Source organism: Macrotis lagotis, chromosome 4 (genome assembly GCF_037893015.1).
Source record: "Macrotis lagotis isolate mMagLag1 chromosome 4, bilby.v1.9.chrom.fasta, whole genome shotgun sequence".
Classification (NCBI taxonomy): Eukaryota; Metazoa; Chordata; class Mammalia; order Peramelemorphia; family Peramelidae; genus Macrotis; species Macrotis lagotis.
Window position 1 is genome coordinate 89004187 of NC_133661.1, and position 15450 is coordinate 89019636.

At 37.5% G+C, this 15450-nt stretch overlaps 1 protein-coding gene across 1 annotated transcript in view; it reads right to left on the reverse strand.

Annotated features, from left to right (window-relative positions):
- The window catches only part of HTRA1 (HtrA serine peptidase 1), a 67903-nt gene that overhangs the window by 38634 nt on the left and 13819 nt on the right, over positions 1-15450 (reverse strand). Inside the window, exons 2-3 of the mRNA XM_074233448.1 lie at positions 1996-2095; positions 1284-1491 (exon numbers count right to left, since the gene is read on the reverse strand). Coding sequence (XP_074089549.1) covers positions 1284-1491; positions 1996-2095 — 308 coding nt within the window. The remainder of the gene's footprint in view (positions 1-1283; positions 1492-1995; positions 2096-15450) is intronic.

Genomic DNA, 15450 nt, shown 5'->3' on the forward strand with positions numbered 1-15450 from the left:
CAGATTGTTCGATGTTATGGGGAAGGGAGGAAATGAGGGTGGTAGAAAAGGTAGGAAATGAGGGTGGAACTCATAAACTTATAAATGAATGAATGCTGAAAACTATCTTTGCATGTAATTGGAAAAATAAAAATAAAATAAAAATAGAGTCCTTTGCTACCCTATGACTATAATTTCTTCTGGTAGGGATATCAATCCTTCTCCTAGTTTCAATCTGGATTAAATTGAACAGTTGGGTGGTAGAGTGGATAGAATGTTGGTCCTGGAGGCAAAAAGACTCGCATTCAAATGCTATCTCAGATACTTAGTAGCTGTGTGATCTTGGGCAAGTCATTTAACCTCTGTTACTTTTCAAGTTGCTAGGATGATCAAATGTGATAAAAATTTGTAAAGTGTTTAGCACAGTATAGTAGACACTATATAAATGCTAACTACTATTATTAAATGCCTAATTTCTCATTTGATAGCGAACCCAAATCACCACTTACTATGATTGCTCAAAGAACCTTATAGCATGCATTCTCTCTGGAGACACAAGTCTACTACTACTAACACATTAAGTCACGGAATCAGTCCGATAGAATGGAAGGTAAGTCGGTCCAAACTCCTCATTCTGAGATGTGAAAATTGAGTCTTAAAGATCCCTAGAGCTAGGGATCTAGGTCTACTGAATCTCAAGTCTTTCTGCTGCCTCTATGGGATGGACTCCACCAATTAAGAATTTGTAGCCCTTCAAGGCAGGGTCCAACTAACATCTACCTCTGATTTTCATGGGGGGGGAAGCAAATGAACAGTTAAAAATGATTACGTGGAGATTTATACTGCAATAAAAATAATGATGATGCTAACTGGTAATTATGTAGTAGTTACAAAGCTAGTTACTTCATCTGCTAATGGATATAAACTATTAGAGCATAAATAGTTTTCAGAAACCCCATCTCTATTAGAGTACTACACCATTATGATATAGTAACAACCTTGAATTCAGAAGAACTATGGTAGTGAAGAATAAGCTGCCAGAAGTTTTAGCAAGTTGCAAAGGCTTCAAAGATCGTCTGGGAAATGGCCTGGGTCTGCTCTCCCACAACCAGCCCACCAAAGCAAACTGACCAGCCTTGGATGAATTTCTTGGTTCATTAAACAATTTATATAGAATTGTGAAAATAGATGCTGTGACCAGCAAGACAGCAGAAATCCCCTTCTGCAAATCTCTTCACCCCTTAAGTCTCAAAAGAAAGGTATTCTATGCCAGACACAGAGTAATTACAGCTTAGAAGACTCACCTGATGGTAGTCGATTTTAATTAATGCAATGTCTGACTTTTCATCTACATCCTTGATTTTGGCTTCATAGGTAGCCCCATTCTTCAACTCTACTTTAACACGATGCTTATTAGTCACTACATGGGCATTGGTAACAATCAGTCCATCTTCAGACACAATGAATCCAGAGCCACTGGCCACTGGAATTTCCCTCTTGGAAAAAGGAAGCCTGCAACAGAGAGCAAACAGCTATGCCCACAGAGCCACAACACAGATTACCCAACCATGAACTTTTTGGTTATACCACACATTTCCTATAACTGTGACTTTAAATATTTGGAAATATAACAACCAAGCTTTATCCCCATGTTTTAATATTAAAATAAAATCCCAAGAATTAAAAGTTTAAGGAACCTTTCCAAGGCAAGAACTACTGGAAATTCAATAGAGAGAAAAACAAGTAGGACACTAGGTCATTTTAGAGAGAACATTCAGGCAAGCTTCCTAACTGGAAAATTCTTTTCTGTCTTCCTTCAAGGATATTTGTGTATTTATTTATAAATTCACACATGCATAATATATGCATATATACATATGCATGATATTTAATAACAGTTTAATAAAAGTGTTTTGCTTATCTCAGAAGAAACTCAGCTACAACATTCTCTTAACTGAAGTGTGGATATTGAATGGAAGCCCCTGTGGAAACATAAAAATGCAATGCTTGTTATACTTGCGAAACAATTCGATGTGAACCACAGCGGGAGCAATCTTCTCCACAACATCTGCGATAAAATTGTATTTGTGGCGCAAACTGTTGGGATCTTCCTGCCCTGGAAAAAGAAATGGACAGAGACACATAACAATTCTGTAGTTTAACTGCCTGAACACCCTCAAGGGTTATCTATGAACAGCCAAAAACACCAGCTGAGGTCTTTGATATTCCCAAGGAGGAAAAAAATCTTTTGTACTTCTAAGCACAATATCCCAAACATTCTTCTCAACAGAAATAGGTTCTTTTCCAGCTCTCGAGGAACGAATCGTGCTCTGATACGGTCACAGAATCTGTTAAATTTTACTGTTATTCTTGGCTTCTTTCTTCTCCATCATGTCTCTACAAGAATGTGATGCCTGGGGTTCCTATGAGCAACTGTGACCTACAATTATGACCATCTACTACAACCTCCTTGGTGCTTATCCTGTAACTTAAACTTTTGTAGACTCACTTAGGCAAAACACTACCTCATTCCCTCTCTTTGACCTCTGAAAGGGAGAAGCAAATGAGCCAGAAATAAGCAGAAGCCTGGGGAAAGTCAATGATGCTTCTGATATGGTTCCAAGGAGATGATGTATGCCTTATAGAAAATAAGAAAATTGGGGCAGCTAGATGGCACTGTAGATAGAGCACTGGCGTTGGGATCTGGAGGATCTGAGCTCAAATCTGACCTCAGACACTTTCTAGCTGTGTAATGCAGGGAAAGTCATTTAATCCTCATTGCTAGACACACACACACACACACACACACACACACACACACACACACACACACTCACATAAGTAGTACTAACAGACAGCTAGACCTGAAATCAGGAAACTTCAAGTTCAAATTCAAACTGCAAGTTTCATCCTAGATGTATGGTCTTGTATAAGTCACTTAATTGCTGCCTGCTCTACTGTCTTCATCTGTAAAATGGTAATAAACCACCTCCCAGGGTTGTTCTGAAGATAAAAGGAGTTAATATTTGTAAATTGCTTTTCAAACATGAAATCACCAAAAAAATGTTAAATGTTATCATTGCTATTAATATACATCTATGTAGGTACTGCCCCTTCCTATTAGCTAAGTTCTTAAGCTCCAATTATTTCCATTTATAAAATGAGAATGGTTAGTATAATATCATAACACTCCTATAAAAATAAACATAATTATATAACTAACTACCTGCTCCTATATATTTATTAGATGACCCATCAAGATATACAAATAGGGGTGGCTAGGTGGCACAGTGGATAGAGCACCGGCCTTGGAGTCAGGAGTACCTGAGTTCAGATCTGACCTCAGACACTTAGTAATTACCTAGCTGTGTGGCCTTGGGCAAGCCACTTAACCCCATTTGCCTTGCAAAAACCTAAAAAAAAAATACAAATAAATCTCAATCTATTGGTGAGTAGAATATAAACTCCTTAAGGAGAGGGAATGTCTCTCTCTTTTTTGTGTCTTTAATCTCCAGAGCACCAGCTTGTCATCTAGTCTTTGATATAATTTAACTGGAGACCTAAAAATCTTTGATCTAGAGCTGGAAACTGAGACCCAGTGAAGTTTGAGTTACTTGCCTACAAATAGCAAATTCCAACCCCATACCTGCCATTTTTTCTACCTTCCAGATTCTACTCTTATTCTATTTTTGTCTTTAATGCCTCCCCCATTTCATCTTTCCCAAGAGTCATATCTCTTTCACTTTGGCATGATAGAGTACCCCAATAGTATTGTCTTGTTCCCAATTCAACCCCTTTGCAATGGGAAGAGGTTCACAGTTGGTTCATATAGCAATGTGTTTTTGAACTTTTTTGAACTATTTATTGTTTACTTTTTTCCTTTTTGTCTTTAAAAATAGTATTTCTTAAATGGAATGACTCTGGCAGAGAAAGAAGAAGAGCTGGGAAAAATTATAGTGATGTAAAACATCAATAAAATCAGTAAAAAATGCATTTCTTAAAAAAGAAATGGCATTGTCTTTTATGAATTCACTGATATCCTTGAGACATTCTGTTTTTTCTCCATCTGATCCCTCTAGGTTTTGATATTTGCTTTTTTTGGAACTGATCAATACATTCTGGATTCTCCATCTTTTTTTCCTCAGCTTTGTCTAAAAGAGACCTTTAGAGTCCTGCGGCTCTGCCCTCAACACAGCAGAAACCACTGAAGATGCCCCGGCTCATTCCTCATTCCAAATTACTGCATGTTAGAATCATGTTAGAATCCCAATTTACAGTAATTTATAATATACAAATTGAAAACTGATCAAGAACAATGGGTGGGTGCAAATAAGGGGTGGTCTTAACAATTTATTCCTTAACATTTTAAAATATTGAGGACTGAATTTGTTTTGTTTGGCTAAGCATATTTTAAGAAGAGTTTTCCTTTTTTTTTCTTTATTTTTTTAAGGATTCATAGGGGGACAGGAAAGAAGAATGGAAAGAAAATAATTGTTAATAAGAAAAAGGGTAGCTATGTGGCACAATGGATAGAGAACCGGGTCTGGAGTCAGAAAGATGCCTCTTTCTGAGTTCAAAGCCAGTTTCAGACACTTACAAGCTGTGTGACCCTGGGCAAACCTTGTTTGCCTCAGTTTCTTCATGTGCAAAATGAACTGGAGAAGGAAATGACAAATCACTCTAGGATCTTTACCAAGAAGACTTCAAAGGTGGTCACAAAGAGTTGGACAAGATTGAACAATAAAGAAAAATAAAAAAAATCAAATTAAAATCTGAAAAAAAAAGTGCTGAGGACCCTCCATTTCCATCTTAGACAAACCCCTCCCAAGGAGACTCAATTTCACAATCACTTTTAGTGAGGTCAAATGTTCTGCTATCACCCTTTTTGATCACCCGTATATCATAGCTCCTATGGCTGTTCTGTGAGAAGCTATTTAGAGAAATATTGGAATATCTACAAATTCCCATCTGGGAATGCTGCTGAGTCATTCCAGATGCACATCAGTAGTTTCTTCCAATCACAAAGCAGCATTTGTAGGGAATTGTTTCCTCAAAGAGTCATTGTCTTTAAAGGCTTTGCTGCTGGAGTCCACAGTATCCATCTTCCTTGCTTTTGGAGAAGAGCCATCTCTGGCACCTCTCATACATACATACCCAAGTGGTATCTCTTTTTAGTTTGCCTTCTCATTGGCAAGACACCTTTTGTCTGACTCTTAAAACAAAACAGGTCTCTTTCACAGCTGTACCCACTGCAGGGGGAAGGGGGAAAGGGTTTGATTTTTTTTGTTTTACTTTTAAAAGCGTATTACTCCCTCTCACCAAAAATAAAAATAAAACATACAAGGCAAGTTCTACATTAAAAGTTCAAATAATAATATTTATAATCAAAGTGATATGTTTTAGCCTTTCAAAATTTTTCTTCATATTAGCTGACTTTCCATTTAAAAGACCACTGAAATATAGGCAGAGTGAATATTAGGACTCCTATATTTTAAAAAAAGGGAAAAGAGACTCAGAACAATGAGAGATTTAGCCAAGTTTCCTGACTTCTGGTCCCCTGCTGCTCACAACTCATAGCCAGATGAAGTAGAAAGAGGAAGATGAATGAGCCACAGGAATCCAGTAGTTCTACCTCATTTGCTCCTTATGACTGACTTGATTTCCTCTCTCTCTATGTTTCCAGGTATTTCCATTTATTCGCTCTGCAAGCTACTTAGGTTCTTCTGTTGAAGGGCAATATAAATAAAGGGAATGAAAATATTCCTTCTGTCAACAAACTTTGGAAAACACTAATCCAGAGAAATGTGTAAGCAACTACATTAGATGCTTTCTTAGGCCTTGTTTCCTTGGGGAAAAGAAGAAGGCTGACTTCACTAACGCTCAAGAGAGTTAGAACAGGTTAGGATTTTTGAAATTCTGTGATAATGAAACCTCCAACAATTACATCCTTCCAGAATCCAGACCCTTCCTGTCTGAGGAATGAATTAGAACACTTCACATTGAAATTTTGTTTGTCGTCACAGTAACACTTTTAAACTGGGCCACACCAGAATCCAACATAGGAGCAGAAGAAGGGGTGAAGGGATCTTTAAATTAATAGAATTTATAAAAGTGGAAGAGACATAGAGATCATTTAGTGATTCTAGTGCAAAATACAAATAAGAAAATGGGCCTAGAGCATGTCTCTAGTACCTGGGTTCAAATCCGGTCTCAGACACTTAATAATTACCTAGCTGTGTGGCCTTGGGCAAACCACTTAACCCCATTTGCCTTGCAAAAACCTAAAAAAAAAGAGATTTGTTTCAACTGAAGGAATATGTTGTTTAGTCAAGTCCAACGCTTTGTGAATGCTTTGTGATCCCATATTTGGGCTTTTCTTGGCACAGATACTGGAGTGATTTGTCATTTCCTTCTCCAGCTCATTTTACAGATGAGGAAACTGAGGCAATCAGGGATAAGTGTCTTGCCCAGGCTCACACAGCTACTAAGTGTCTGAGAACCACCTGACTCTATGTAGCTTCTGTAGTCCATTATTTAATTAACTCCGAGTATGTAATTATTTCCAAATGGGAAATGTAGCCCTAACTAGAGAGGGGAATCTGATCTCTCTAATCTTAGCCAATCTCTACTCATAATACCCAAGGAAGGTCAGTAAGTACCCTAAACCAAAATGTGGCTCTCATTTTCCTCATCTCTATGGAGCTGGGACTAGATGATCTCTAAGGTAAAGGACAAGACTAACACACTAAGATTTTATTCCTGTATTTATCATTCTTAAAGGGGCATGCATATGCTGTCAAAAGTATTGGGGTATTGGGACACTCAAGTTTAATCTGAATTTTTAGCATTTTCTCCATCTTAAGACTAGACAATCAAAAAACCATAAATAAAAGAAAGAAAGACCCATTTTGTGGCATTTTGATGATTTCTGAAGCATAAATTCTCATAGTGAAAATTTAACAGTCACCTCTCAGAACCTGTTAAAACTGGATCATCACATTTCTGTGTGTAATTCATTATTGAACATGATGGTATTAAGGTATTGAAGAAAAGAACAAAATAGAAAGTCTAAAAAGATGAAACTTTCAAGATTAAAAAAAGCAACAACTGAATGTGGTAGATGATAAACACTGGCAGAGGCATTATCAAGCAGATAGTAAAACAGTATCAACAAACTGAGGAAAAAAAAGTTTACTGATGTTTCAGGGCCAAACAAAACCAATACTAAAATACTAAAGCAAAGAAGTTTTACTTACTTTGAAATCATTTGGAATGGAGGAAAAGAATTTTTTAAACAAACAGTATAGTTTAGTATGTGATATCTACTCTACTTATAAGGCTTAAATCTTTAAGGGATGGGATTGAAAACAATCCTCCCATTTTGGTTCAGATAACTTACCAAAAGGTAAGAATACATACATATCAACCAAATGACCTTAACTTAAATGTGAAAAAGTCTTTGAAAGTCATTGGTTGAAGAAAGATGAGAAAAGAAAAAATGTCTAAAGTCTGAAAAAACTGGAGAACTGGGGGGATTTCCTCTGGGTCCAGGATGGGTCCTAGTTCTATAGAGTGAGCTAGAAGGAGGAGAAATGCCGTAAACTAGAGCATGTGGCTTTCCAAAGCACCTTTGAGAAGCAAAAGTATCAGAGAGAGGAGATATCAAAGAGGATCACTGGATCTACCAGAATCTTTACCAGGCTTGGGTCCAAGAAAATGTCCCCTCTTTCCTCATTTTTCCTTCCTACCATCTGTCTATCCACAGACACTACAATATAATCAACTGTTTCATTACTCAAATTTTTCCAGTAAACAGAATTTTCCCTTAACCACAAAGAGGCTAAGAAAGAACTAAGATAGATATAAATGTTAGTTAGTTAGTAAAGTTAGGCAGAAAGCCCAATCTCTGCCTACTAGGCAGAGAAAAATCCCTGCTAGGGATTGAGTTTGGGGGCTCAAAGTGATTGTGACTGAACTCTTAACTATTTGTCTAAAATAAACTTCCTAAAGCTGAAGAGGAAGACAAGTCAATTAATGTCTCCAGACTTCAGTTTCCTCATCTTAAGTCTGGACAGGGAGGAGGTGGCAGGGGGGGGGGGGGGGGCGGAGTGAGGAGGGAATAGAGTAAGGCTTGGATATAGGAAGGAAGAAATGGAACCAGACACTGGAAACTGCCCTGGAAAGCTTTCCACCACCATGCCCTGGCAACAGAGAGCAGCTGAGGTGAGGTATTAGCCAAGGTATTATTAAGGTATTAAAAGGAAACAGACAGTGAATGCTATTGCAGCATCTCTGGACAAAAGGGACTGACCATTCCAATTGTGGGGTCTACAGAGAGAGACCCAAGTAGAGAGAACAAAGGAGTAGTCAGATGTGGGTTGGAGGCATGTCAGAGCAATACTCTCATTCTTTTGTGGGTTTGGGTGTTTTTTTTTTTGGTTGTGTTCCCTTTGAAAACTATGTCAAGAAAATTGTGGTATCTGTCTGAGTCTATCCTGGGTTCGAGAGAGGTGACTGGAGACAGCTTCAAGGATAGCCTCCATATAACTGACTCTTGTATCTTTATCCCTTGCCCAAGCACTCCCCCAAAATTTTCAGTCTTGCATTTGCAACTACCTACTGGGCATTTCCACAAGGATGGATAGCCTGCCAGAACTATAACTCTGCCTCATAGAGAAGGAAGTTTTTAAACTGTACTTTGAAGAAAATTAGAAATTCTAAGAGAATTAAGTACATTCTAGGCATGGGAGACAATCTGAAGAAAGGAAGGAACAGAGCCAGGGTTGACCTACTCTGTGTGGATGATAAACAAAACGAAGGTAGATTTGACTTATTTATTGAGATCAAAAAGAGGAATGGGCCAAAAACATAGGGTGGACTCTGAAGTACCACTTCACACCCACCAGATTGGTCAACACGACTAAAAAGTAAAATGATAAATGTTGGAGGAAATGTGGAAAGACTGGGTCACTAATAAGTTGTTGGTGGAACCTTTCTGGAAAGCAACTTGGAATTATGTCCAAAGGACAATAAAAGTGGGTATAGCTCCTTGATCCAGAAATACCACAAAAAGAAGCATAAATAAAACTCACATGGGCAAAAATGTTCATAGCAGCTCTTTTTGTGGTGTCAAAGGATTGAAAATTGAGGGGATGCCCATCAATTGGGGAATGGCTGAACATAAACTGATGCTTAGTGAAATGAACAGAGCCAGAAGAATATTAATCACACTAACAACAACATTGGATGATGATCAGCTAGGATGGCCTGGAACATTTCTGTAGTACAATAAGCAAAGACAACTCTAAAAGGCTTAGGACAAAAATTGCCATCCAGATCCAGAGAGGAAACTGTGGAGTTTAAATACAAACCAAAGTTTACTATCTTCTATTTTTATAAATTGTCTTATGTAAAAGGATGTCTTCTAGTGTCCTAGACAAGCATTTATTAAATGCCTGCTACTTTCCAGGCTCTTTGCTAAGTGTGGGGATAAAAATAATGACCAAAATAGTATCTGTCTTCAAGGAGCTCAGAGTGAAAGGGAGATTTTTAACATGCAAACTACTAGGGGCAGCTAGGTGGCGCAGTGGATAAAGCACCAGCCCTGGAGTCAGGAGTACCTGGGTTCAAATCTGGTCTCAGACACTTAATAATTACCTAGCTGTGTGGCCTTGGGCAAGCCACTTAACCCCATTTGCCTTGCAAAAACCTAAAAAAAAAAAAAAACATGCAAACTACTATGTATATAAAAGATGTCTACAAGGTAGATGGAAGGCAATTTCAGAGGAAAAGAGCCAGCCCAAAGGGTGACTAATAAAAGACTCCCTACATAGTAATCAGAGACAAGGGAATCTTGAAGGCAGCCACGAAGAGGGAGAGCTCTGAAAAGCCCTAGAAATGGAAGACAAAGTATCTTGTTCAAGGAATATAAGGGAATATTGGGTGGATCCTTTATAGAAGAATGAGCGAAGGGCATGCATAGACTGGAATGAGATATGAATGGATTACAACCTGAACCAATAGCTGAAGCAGTAATATCATGAATCCAACAAGTTACCTTAGTAAGTATCTAAAGAACAAGGAGACAATAAAATATTAAATGATTAATAGCTAAGATTATTCTGAATCCAGACAAAAGATTGTCATCATTATTATTAATAGAAAGCATCTAACAATTTATTCTACGGCGAAACATTAAGCAACAACTGAAATGAGTCACATTCTGGACGGGGAAAACTCTCATCATGTACCATATAACCATATGTTTGTGGTTACTGATTTTTAAACCCCACCACAGCTAGGAAGAACTCAAATGATTCAACATAAGAAAAGCTGCCCACATTGTCTTTTGAATTTAATAATTGCTAGCTTTCATTTTGGGGAAAGCACTGAGGATTCTCTTTTCATTATAAATTATTAGTCAAATACATAAATTCATATTTGTTGAACTTAGGGACAACCTAACCCTGGAGTTTTATATTTGAATTCTAAATTGACTTAGTAGAATAGAGTCTATAATCAGATTTTAGAATTTCTAGGGACTTTTGTAATAATGTCATCCAATCCCTTCATTTTACAATTGAAGAAGTAAGAGAGGTCCCAAAGTAAAATGGTTTTCTCCATTTTATTTTAAATGGTAATTTCCATGAAGGCAGATTCTGTATTTTGCCTCTTTTCATATCTCCAGAACTTAACATAGAGTCTTACATATAGTAGGCACTTAATAAATGCTTATTGATTGGTTGGTTACAATGCTGGATTGTTCCAACATCAGCACTAAAACCCGTCTCCAAGTCTATTGCTCTGCATTATGCTATGTTCATTCCTTATAATAATACCTTCAATTTCCCGTCTCTTCCCAGTGTCCCTTTACTAGCTACCTAAGACTTATTTGCATTCCAACAGTAGCTTCTAGAGACTGAAAAAGAGATGTCTCTATCTCAGTGGAGAGTGTAGAGCCTGGAATTGAAAAGACCTGACTTTGGATCTGACCTCAAACAATAGCTTTGTGAACCTGGGAAGTCACTTAACCTGTTTGCCTCAATTACCTCAACTGTAAAATTGAGATGATAATGACAACACATCCTTCATAGGCCTGCTAAAAGGATCAAATGAGATATTTGCACAGATGGCACATAGTAAGGCTCTCCTGTAAATGTGTAAATGTCCTTCCCTCCCCAAAGATAGACAGAACTTCCTCAAGGTCAAAAACAAAAGGAAAATCTCCAAGTGAACCAAATTAATTTTGGCAGTACTTTTCTGTACCAGAACAAGAACTAAAGTAGTTACTTATCAGCTAGGGGACAGTTAAACAAATGGTGGATTATGAATGAAATAGAATATTTTTAAGATATAAGAAATAACAAACTTTATTCTGATGAGTCAATCAGAAAGCTGTTTTCCCTTTGTAATCCTATGCATTTTATTTTATACATTTAAAAACATTATTCTGAGGAATCCATAGGCTTCTCCAACATGACAAAGGGGCCTTTGACAAAAGGAAGGAAGGAAGGATGAAAGAAAGAAGAATGAAACAAAGAGAAAAAAAAGTTACGGCTTTCTGGACCTAAAAGTCTTAAGCAACTTGGAAAACCCACACTGTTTTGAGGTTTCAGTTTGATTTCTTTTCAAAGAACCTGCTTGTCCTAGTGAGGGTAGCAATCCATTTAGATTGCTTTTTGTGTCACAGGGATTCATCAGGGAAATTTAGAGTGACTTGTGTACTCTCTAAGTGTTGTAGATAGCTAAAATATTATTACTCTGGAAATTCAATTTTCACATGCACTCAACCCCAGGTCCTCTCTCTCCCTCTTGGGGCATAATTTTCCATCTCATTTTATCTACTAAATTCTTTTCTTATTCCTACTCATGCCTGGGTCTTCCCAGTCTTTAAAAAAAAGAAGAAAACCTGTCTCTTCATTCAAATATCCCCTTTGGCTCTTGTCCTATATCTCTCCTTCCTTTCATAGCCAAAGTCTGCAAAAAATCTGGCTAATTCCTTGACTCCACTTTACCACCTCCCACACATTTCTCTTCTCCTCTTCCATCTGGGCTTCTGTCCACTCCATTTAACTAACTTTGCCTTCTCCAAGGCCACCAGTGATTTTGCTGCTAAATCCAGTGTCCTTTTTCTCATTCCTCATCCTTGACCTTTCTGAAGGGGCCCATTGCTATAACCTCATTCCTGGACATTCTCTCCTCCTTAAGATTTCCCATACTGCTCTATCACCCTAGGTCTCAGCCCACTTATCTGACAAATTTCCAATTTTTTTTAAAAAGGAGCATCATTCATTTTTCAACTTTTATGTGTGTATATAAAGTAGATCTTGACTTAAGCACTCTGTGAAATCCCCAAACTCCCATGGATTCAAAGATCAAATTTCTGCCCCTCTAAAATGGAAAGTCCTTGAGAGGAGGGATTGTTTCACTTTTGTGAATCTTTGTAAGTCTGGTGCCTAACACAGTGGCTGGAATATAGCAGGGCCCCCAAAAAGCTTGTCAACTAAATCCCAAATTGACATATTTAGTCTTTATTTCTCTCCTGACCATCATTCAATTTCCCCTCTCAATTGACCTAGAAGTCTCATTAGTCTCAATCTTAACATGTCCACGTCCAAAACCAGATTCATTATCTTTTCCCTTAGACCCATTCTCTCTTTCAAACTTTCTTATTCCTGTTAAGAGTCACAATCATTCATTCAATCACCCAAGTTGCAAGGTAGAATCATCCTCACTTTCCAGATTTACTCCCCATACTATATCCAATCAGATGCCAGGTGCCATCAATTCTACCTTCCAAACAGGTTCACAGTTATCCTCTTTTCTACTTACAGAACTGTACCTAGCTCAAACTCACACCTAAGTCTGAAGCCTACCTCAGACATTTAACTGGGAATATGACCCTGGGCAACTCACTTGATCTTTCTGTACCTCAGTTTCCTATAAAATGGGAATAATATTAGCACCTACCTAACAGGGCTATTGTAGGATCAAATGAATTAACATATGTAAAGTATTATGTTAATGATAGCTAGTATTATCATCATTATCAACATCATTTACTAATTTCAAAATACCCACACAAGAACCTTCTCTACCCATATCTCCTCTATTTTTAAACTTTTACATTAAAGCCTCCAGTGAGAGAGGATTCAGCTTTTTTTTTGTGAGGCAGTCCTTTCACTTCAGGGAGTTCCAAAGGGTTTTTTCCTTATATGGAGCCAAACACTGCCCCTATCTATTTTTCCTATAGTTCTAATTTCGGAAGTCAGTCATGACTCTAAAACTTTTTCAGAGGCTAGCTCTTAAAACAATTGAAAAGAGGCACCATCTCAAATCAAGTCTTCTGTACTCCAGGTGAAATGAACCCAATCTCTTCAGCAGATCCTCTTCACAAGGCAGTAGCCCTCAAAATCTATTGTAATGCTGATTGTCCATCTCTAGAAATTTTCCCATTTTTAATGACTTCTTAAAATATGGCACCCCAAACTAAAAACAATACATCATATGTGAATCTGATAAGGGCAAATACAGAGACTAGCAAGACTATTATCTCTCCAGTCCTGGAACTCAATTTCATTAGATTTTTAGCTCCTATTACACTTTGAATGCCTACAACTTGCAGTTTACTAAACCCCTCAGATCTTCTTCAGAATAATTCTTCTATAATCATGCCTTCCTTATTTTGTATGCAATACTACATCTTTATCCTTGTTGAATTTCATCATATCATATTTGACCCAACATTCAAGCTTGTTGAGATCTTTGGAGATTCCTGACTGTGTCAGTCAACATATGGTTATCCCTCCTACTTGCAAGTTTATAAGCATGCAATACATGTTTTTTGAACTAGAAGGATCTCTTATTTTTCCATATCATTCTTAATTTTTACTTCATATTTTCAGATTGTACCTATCACTTTTTCACAAAGTTTTGAGTTTTACAAGTTTTCTCCCTCCCTCCTTTTCCACAATCTGATATAGGCTTTATATTTACATCCATATTAAGCAAAGATCAAAACTCAATATGTTGTGAGAGAAGAATCAGATCCATAAGGAAGACAATTTTTAAAAAATTGAAGAATAAGCTTTGGTCTTTGTTCAAAGTCCATAATTCTTTCTCTGGATATGAATGGTATTTTCTATCACAAATCCCCTAAAATTGTCCCTGATTATTGCACTGATGTTCATCATAGCTGATCATCACCCCATGTTGCTGTTAGGGTATATAATGTTCTTCTCTGCTCATTTCACTTAGCATCAATTCATGCAAGTCTTTCCAGACTTTTCTGAAGTCCCCATCCCTAATGATTTCTAATAGAACAATAGTATTCCATCACATACATATACCATAATTTGTTTAGCCATTCTCCACTTGATGGGCATCCCTTCAATTTCCAATTTTCTATCCACTGTGCCACCTAGCTGTCCCCTTTATGATTATTTTCTTTGTAGATGTCTATTAATCACTCTTTGGATAGTATGTTATAGAACTCTACATGATTTTAATTCAAATTAATATAATAATAATTGCAAAGTATTACATGCATATATGCAAGCATGTAGGTATGTATATAGTATCTAATTTATCTTTAGAACAGCCCTATGGGACATAGTATATGCATTATTAATTCCACTATTCTGATGAGAAATTCTTTGTTTTATAGAACCAAAATGTTTTTTTGAAAAAAAGCAAGTGGTAAGCATGGGACTAAATCCTAGGATATTGACTTCCAAGTCTAGTGTTCTTTTCATAATACCTAAATGTGGACAGCTGGGTGGCACAGTGGATAGAGCACTGGCCTCGGAGTCAGGAGGGCAGGAATTCGAATCTGGTCTCAGATACTTGCCACTTACTAGCTGTATGACCTTGGACAAGTCACTTAACCCTGATTGCCTCACATCTCGAGTCATCTCCAGTCTTCCTGATTCATATCTGGCCACTGGACCAAGATGTCTCTGGAGGAGAAAGTGAGGCTGGTGACTTAGCACAGCAACCCTCACTCAAATCCAGTTCTTGTGCTTTTCATGGCATCACTTCCCTGATGCCATGGTCTTCTTCAAGAATGAAGGAAAATCATCATCACACCAGAACCAGTAAGCATGTCATCTTTGTCTCAGTTCATTCATTCAACAGATTCACTATTCAGAAAATACTGGACATATCCCAACCCTGTCACTTCTTGGCTCTTCCTTGATGGAACCTCAGCTTTCTCATCAATAAAAAGTTTTAATTAGCTGATCTCTCTGTCCCAGTTCTACCAAGATCTCAGGACACCTAATTCAGCCTATTTTGTTTACAGAAAATTTCCACTTCTTCCGAGTTCTCACAAGTTAGTTCATTCAATTCAAATATTTATTAGTTACCTTTCTATGTATGAGGACTCAGATTTCCTGATTCAAAGTTCACTCCACTTCTCACTAAACCACAAGGCTTCCCTTGGTCAGATAAATAATCCCCAGGTCCTCCAAC